The following is a 6,785-nucleotide window of genomic DNA, read 5'->3' as shown; positions in this document are numbered from 1 at the left end:
CCGTTCCGGCTCTCGCTAGTGGTGTGGAAAGAGCTGGGTAGAAGTTATCCCAGCATCCTCATGTCTACAGAGCAGACGTAGAAGCGGCGTGTTTCTCCCCTGGCTAGGGAAAGTCGGCGTTGTACAAGTGCGGGGCCAGGAATTCTGTGTGCCCGTGTAAGAAGCTGCTGTTGCATTAGTTTTCCAGACGGTGAAGTTTTTATCTTGTTATTGAAAAACCTAAAAATGCTGTAGTTCCCAAACAAAGCTGGCACAAGAACTCTGATGTAGCCGCATGAAAGTTTCCTGCAGATAATCACTCGCAGCTTGTGTCCCGCTGGCAGAGGTTATCAGCACCACAGGTTTCATAACACGGCGCTGGAAGGGTGAGGGAGTAACGCATATGAACGTTTTCTTCTCCACTCGCGGTGGGAAGGCATGACGTGCTTTAGAAGATAATTTCTTAAGTGACTGAGTGTGAATTCCCAGCGCTCACCTGAGAGTAATATAAGCACTGTTGCTGAAACGGTGACTTTTCTCTCCCAGCTGTGAGTGGTGACCTCCTCAGTAGATTTGACCAAAAGGAGCATATGCTTGTGCTGGGCCTCAGCCACTTCATAATTTAAATTCCACTTTCACTTCAAGGGAAGATGTTGGCCATCTGTTAGGCACTAATCCATATTGGAATGCAGGCAGCAGCAGTTACTTTACTGTTGTGATCTGACATCACAAAACTGATACACTTTCCTCTCAGAAGTATAAATATATATTCTGGTGTATTCTAACACTTGGCTGTTGCTAGCATTGCAGCCCAAAGATAGCCAGAGGGGTTTCAGTTGTGTCAGCTGGAGACAGGTCAGATACTGATAGCAGTATGTGATCAGTGATTTTGCAAACACACTTAACAAAGTTAAGACAGCTTGAATTAGAAATCTGTTTCTAAAATATGTCTAACTGTACAATACTATGCTTCGTCACTTCTGTGAATGTAATGGTGCCTTCCAGGTGCGTTATCTTTTACCCAGAAAAGTGATGGATGCCCCATCCCTGGCTGTATTCAAGGCCAGGCTGGATGAGGCTTTGAGCAACCTGGTCTAGTGGAAGGTGTCCCTGCCCATGGCAGGGGGGGTGGAATTGGGTGATGTTTAAGGTCCCTTCCAGCCCAAACCACTCCATGATTCTGTGATCTTTGGGTCTGTCTGCTCCTGTAGAAATTGTAAACTGTTAATTTTCCCTGCATAAATAGCATGTCTGGTTTTCCTCACAGACATACAGCCAAGGGATTGAATTAGCCTGTCAAAAAGAAAGAGAGTTTGTGAAGCACTCTGTAGAATGCACGTGGAACCTAGCAGATGCCCAGCAAAAATTTGGTAGCTTAGTACTGCATAATGCAGAGTCCCACGATCAGGATTGTGCTCAAGCAAAGACTGAAGCTGCAGAGTTGAGATGGAGAGAGGAAGAGTGGAGAAGAAAAGAAGCAGCGCTAAACCAGAGGGAAAAACAGAATCTATGGAACACAGATCCTGTTAGTAAGGAGGTATTTAATAAGGTATGACCCATATCAGTGTGCATGAGAACAAGTGTTGGCTTTTGTTTTCATTCCACTTGTTACTACCTTTAAGTGTCTTCTGTGTCCACTACAGCACAAAACCACAGTATGTGTTTCCCCCCCCCCCCCCCCCCATTACTTTGCCTTATGAAAGGGAGCAAGCTGCACTCATACTGCAAATCTGAGTGACATTTCTCTACCGGAAGTGCCGACCAGAACTTGCATGGGTCATCTAGGTATTAGACATTAGCCAGCAGTGTGCGCTGGCAGCCCAGAAAGCCAGCCGTATCCTGGCTGTATCAAAAGCAGCATGGCCAGCCGGTCGAGGGAGCTGATTCTCCCCCTCTACACCACTGTGGAGTGACCCCACCTACTAGAATACTGCATCCAGCTCTGGGTTTCCCAGTGCAAGAAAGACATGGATCTGTTAGAGCAGGTTCAGAGGAGGACCACAAAGATGGTCAAGGGGCTGGACCATCTCTCATATGAAGTGAGGCTGAGAGAGTTGGAGTGGTTCAGCCTGGAGAAGAGAAGGTACTACGGAGCCCTTATTGACCTTACTGCATCCAGCTCTGGGTTTCCCAGTGCAAGAAAGACATGGATCTGTTAGAGCAGGTTCAGAGGAGGACCACAAAGATGGTCAAGGGGCTGGACCATCTCTCATATGAAGTGAGGCTGAGAGAGTTGGAGTGGTTCAGCCTGGAGAAGAGAAGGTACTACGGAGCCCTTATTGACCTTACTGTAGCCTTTCAATACTTAAAGGGGGCTTATCAGAAAGATGGGGAGAGGATTTTTTTTATCACAACCTGTAGCAATAAGACCAGGGCCAATGCTTTACAACTGAATGAAGGTAGGTTTAGATTGGTTGTAAGGAAGAAATTCTTCACTGTGAGGATGGTGAAAACACTGGAACAAGTTGCCCAGAGAAGCTGTGGATGCCCTCCTGGAAGGAAGGCAGTCTGTTTTGGATTGTGCCTTGAGCAAACTGATGTACCTGCCTATGGCATGGAGGGGTGGAAGTATGTGATCCTTAAATGTCCCTTCCAACCCAAACTACTGTGTAGTGCAGGTGTTGCCAAATGCATGAACAATAGTTTCTTCGCATAGAGCATGCTTCTCTACTGTGCCAAATCCTTAAAATGTGAAACTCTTATTTTGCCTCTAATACTGACTACTGTAATACAGATTAGTTAGTACAATTTTTCTTTGGTAGTGCTGAGCTTTTAATTTCACAGTTTAATTTGAACAGTGAGCGCATCTCCTAATTTCACTGATTTAGCTGTATTCAGGCTGCAGTGTACCTGATTCTCATTGTTGACAGACCAGCAAGATCTTCCTTCCTACATGAGGACCGCATTTCTCAGAGTTCTTTGGTCAGTAGACTATAGTAAGACTTTTAAACTCTATTATTAGGTAATGCACTTCTAAAAAGAAAACCTTCTCAAGTATATGACATGACTCTAAACTGAGAACATAACTCTTTAAATAATAATATTTTTTATTTCTATACATCACAAAAGGGTATGTCTGGAGTTTCTGCAATATCACAATTTTTCTTTTCCTCAGAGTTTTATTAATCAAAAAAGAAAAGAAATAGAAGATGATGTGTCTGAACCACTTATGCAAAAACATGAACAAAAGATTAGACACTTTGGTGAGTGTGCTTTTTCCTACATTCTGCAGTTCAAAATTGCACAGAATTTTTGTGGGTCTGCTCCTTATTGTACAGAATGACTGCTCATGAATGAAAGACCTGGCTAATAGACTGTTCAGCTTTATTTTATCAGGACAGATAGTAATTTCAAAGCAAAATAAGGTGCGAAGTGTAGAAGTTTGTTAGTTCCTGTGACCAATAAGAACTTAAGTTAAAAAAAAAAAAAATCGAATTAGCTTAAGCCCTGAAAACTAAAGTTCTAGCAACTTTTTCTGCTGTTCAGTGGCAAAAGGCAAGGACATTCATGGAAGCATAAGTCGTGTTAAAAAAACACGAAACATCTGTAAATGCCTACTGAGAATATGTGTGCATGGAATTCTGCGTGTCTTAAAGTTATATTTCATTATCCACTAGGTGTCACTTTAGTTCTGTCATAATTGTTGAACCCAGTTACACACGAAGCTGATCTTGTAGTCATCTGAAATGTTGATGGTTCTCTGAAATGCTTTCCATTCTTAGTTACAGGCTGTTTTGTGACTATGGTATAGTGTAGCCATTTTTGGAATTCCACAACAATCAAGAACAGAACTGAGTCGGCAAAATTCAATTGTTTGCCCAAACTCATTTTTACTAAGCTATTTGGCTTCTAAGGATCGTACTGGTTTAAAGCCCTGTTAGGCTTAGCAAGTCTTGCAGGCACCAAGCTGAGGCACAACACTGTCAGTGTATGGGAATAGCAGTGATAGGTACACCTTCTTAACTGCTAAGAGTTAGCAGAATCAGAAGATGTCTCCCCTGCTCTGCATTTCAGGATAGTCTTTCTTGCAGGCTTCCTAGATAAGAGTTGGGCAAACTTATTTTGTCTAAATTCAGATTAAGCTGTCACAAAAGCAACGTTATTACAGGTGGTCATCAGGGTTTTTTTCTTACCTCCTAAAAGCAAAGCCATGTTGTTATTTTAATTCAAAATACTTAAGTCCGGTGTAAAAAGGAACTGTGCGTTAATGCTCTTTCAAGTCTCTTGTTCTGTGCTGCTGCCAAGGGGCAGTGTGTACTTCACCAGCCATACTGTAGGAGACCTGTTTCTGGATCCTGCTCTGGCTTCCAAGTAATAAAGAACTAAGGCAGGACAGCTCCCTTGAAAACAGCCAAAAGAAATTCTAGCCATTGCTTTCTCTTTAGGCATTTGCTAGAATTAAGATTAGCTTAGTCATTACCACTGAGAGTTATCTTTAACCCAGTTATAATTATACGCTGATAGGTGGGTAAAGCTGTATATCTGGTACCTGTTTCCAGTAATGACTTGTCAGTGATACATGAAGGCTAATTTTAAGATGTGGTCTGAGTATTGAGTTCTGATTCTTAAACTCAGCTCTTTACATGAAGGTGGCTTCATGCTGTCACAATTTAGTCTTCTAGTTAAGTTTACAAATACTGATGTGGCTTTGCTTGTTGAGATTAAACTGTTCATGTAACTAAAATCAAATTTCCTAAAAGCATAGTGAATCGTGTGTTAGAAGCACTTTTGTATTTGACAGATTACACATTTTTCTTTTTTGCAAACATTCAGAGGATTTGTGTTTGTCAGAATCGCTGAATGTACATCTCTGTCCATAAACTAACTAAACTATTTGATGATGTAACTAATAGATACCTACACCACTTTGTTAGTGTGCATGAGCACTGATTAAAAATAATGTACCAGCAATGCTGGAGATGCGTTAGAAGAGAGGAAAATGTGACTGTTAAAATCTATTTTTCATATCCTCAAAGTCTCATTATACCTTCCAGTAATGCTCTTTCAGTGTTGGTTAGATGTATAAACAAACCCCCCCCCAAATTTAGCTTCATGCTGACATTTGGAGGTTAGTGAATTGCAAAGATGTTATATATACTGGGGTATCAATGCAAGTAACTTCCTTTCTGCATTAAATCCTTTACCCATTTAGAAAATCTTAATTATGTTTCTCTTATTAGGTATGCTGAGAAGATGGGATGATAGTCAAAGATTTTTGTCTGATCACCCATATCTTGTATGTGAAGAAACATCTAGATATCTCATGTTGTGGTGTTTTCATCTAGAAGCTGAACAGGTATGAAGAAGACATTTACATTGTTTGAAAGCATACCATTTCCCATTTGCCATATAGAAAAGCTGACCAACTTGATTAACTGTTTAACTGTTCTTCCCACCCTCTGTCTACTTTATTGAAGAAAAATTCTGTAGTGCACTGTCACATATATGTCTAGTTATAGATAATCATTAGTCCCCTTGCTTCTGTGAGCATCAGTTCTTACCTGTTTAGAAACTAGAACAAAAGGAAATTATGCTGAATTTTAGAAATATAATCACAGGAAATACCTTTAAATCATAACTTTTAACTTTTTTTCAGAAAAGAGCTCTGATGGAGCAAGTAGCACACCAAGCAGTTGTCATGCAGTTTATTATAGAAATTGCCAGAAACGGCAATGTGGATCCAAGAGGCTGTTTTCGTCTTTTTTTCCAAAAAGCCAAAGTAAGTCAACTTGGATAAGGATGGGAGAAACTCTTGAACGTGTACAAGGGGGCAGTGCTTTACACTCTGAGAGGTGATGCTTTGTACTTAATAGCCCTCATGGGTTTTCTTTTTCCTTTTTTTTTTTTTTAAATTCATATACACTTTTAGCATTTTAGCACCCATAGTGTTTTGTGGCAAGTAGTGCCACAGCTTGACCTCATGTTGCATGCTGAAAAGTCTCTTTGACCCTTTTGAATTTGGTGTCTGCCCTTTTCATATAATGCTTTCTTTATCCTGTAGTCTAAGAGATTCAGCTGTCATTCCCTATAACTTTGCTGTTTCTTGAAAAATTTAAAATGCTGTTGTTCTGAGTTTAAATAGATTGTGTTAATCAATTAGTGACCGTTTCCTTAAGATCACTATTACTTTTGGAGACCCAGAGGCATGTTAGCAAAGGAAGAGGTTGTTGACTGACATGAGGAGGACAGGAACAGTTTATTGCCTTTGAATTAAGGGCACTGGGGACACCTGAGGTAAGAGAAATTACCTGTTAATGTTATCTGAATCCAGAGCCCTTAACTGACTTAGGCTTATGGGAAAGTGTTTTATTAGCAGTTCTTTCATAGACAGAGTATTTTGTGTAATTCCAGTTAATTCCAAAAATGAAAGTTTAGTGGATTTTGCTTATACTAGAAGGAAAGCAAGATACAGCAGAGGGACAATAGGGGTGTTATAGGCTAGTAATAACTGTGTAAAACCAGCAAACATAGACCAACTTAAAACTGATTGTGGCTAATTACACCTATGTTTTCACAGTGTACCTACGTATTGTGATAACTTTCCATTTCATCTGCACCTCCCAGTTAGGCCCAAAATAGTGTCCCTTTGTCATTACTGAAATGGAGCAATCCAGAGCTATGCACAAGTGCCAGAAGACTGAAACTGTGGCTTGCTGCAGACTGTATTCAGTTAATCAAGATTCTAGTAGATCTCAGTATTGCCTAAAAGAGTTCAGTTAAACTGTGAGTCAGCTTGTGCTTTACTTTTGACCGAAGTGCTACAACAAGCACCTGTTCAGACTCACGGAGTGGTAGGGGTTGGAAGG

At 40.6% G+C, this 6,785-nt stretch overlaps 1 protein-coding gene across 1 annotated transcript; it reads left to right on the top strand.

Annotated features, from left to right (window-relative positions):
* Nucleotides 1-1,225: 1,225 nt before the first annotated feature.
* Nucleotides 1,226-5,698, top strand: LOC104503190 (hsp90 co-chaperone Cdc37-like 1; the record flags this gene model as incomplete). Its single annotated transcript, XM_010155651.1, has 4 exons — nucleotides 1,226-1,528; nucleotides 3,095-3,182; nucleotides 5,160-5,275; nucleotides 5,576-5,698. Coding segments are annotated over 4 exons (630 nt in total), but the record flags the coding sequence as incomplete, so codon positions are not given.
* Between the last annotated feature and the right edge of the window lie 1,087 nt (nucleotides 5,699-6,785).

The sequence above is a fragment of the Eurypyga helias genome, unplaced genomic scaffold (genome assembly GCF_000690775.1).
Source record: "Eurypyga helias isolate BGI_N326 unplaced genomic scaffold, ASM69077v1 scaffold9007, whole genome shotgun sequence".
Taxonomy (NCBI): Eukaryota; Metazoa; Chordata; class Aves; order Eurypygiformes; family Eurypygidae; genus Eurypyga; species Eurypyga helias.
This window is presented reverse-complemented; position numbering and strand designations above follow the sequence as displayed.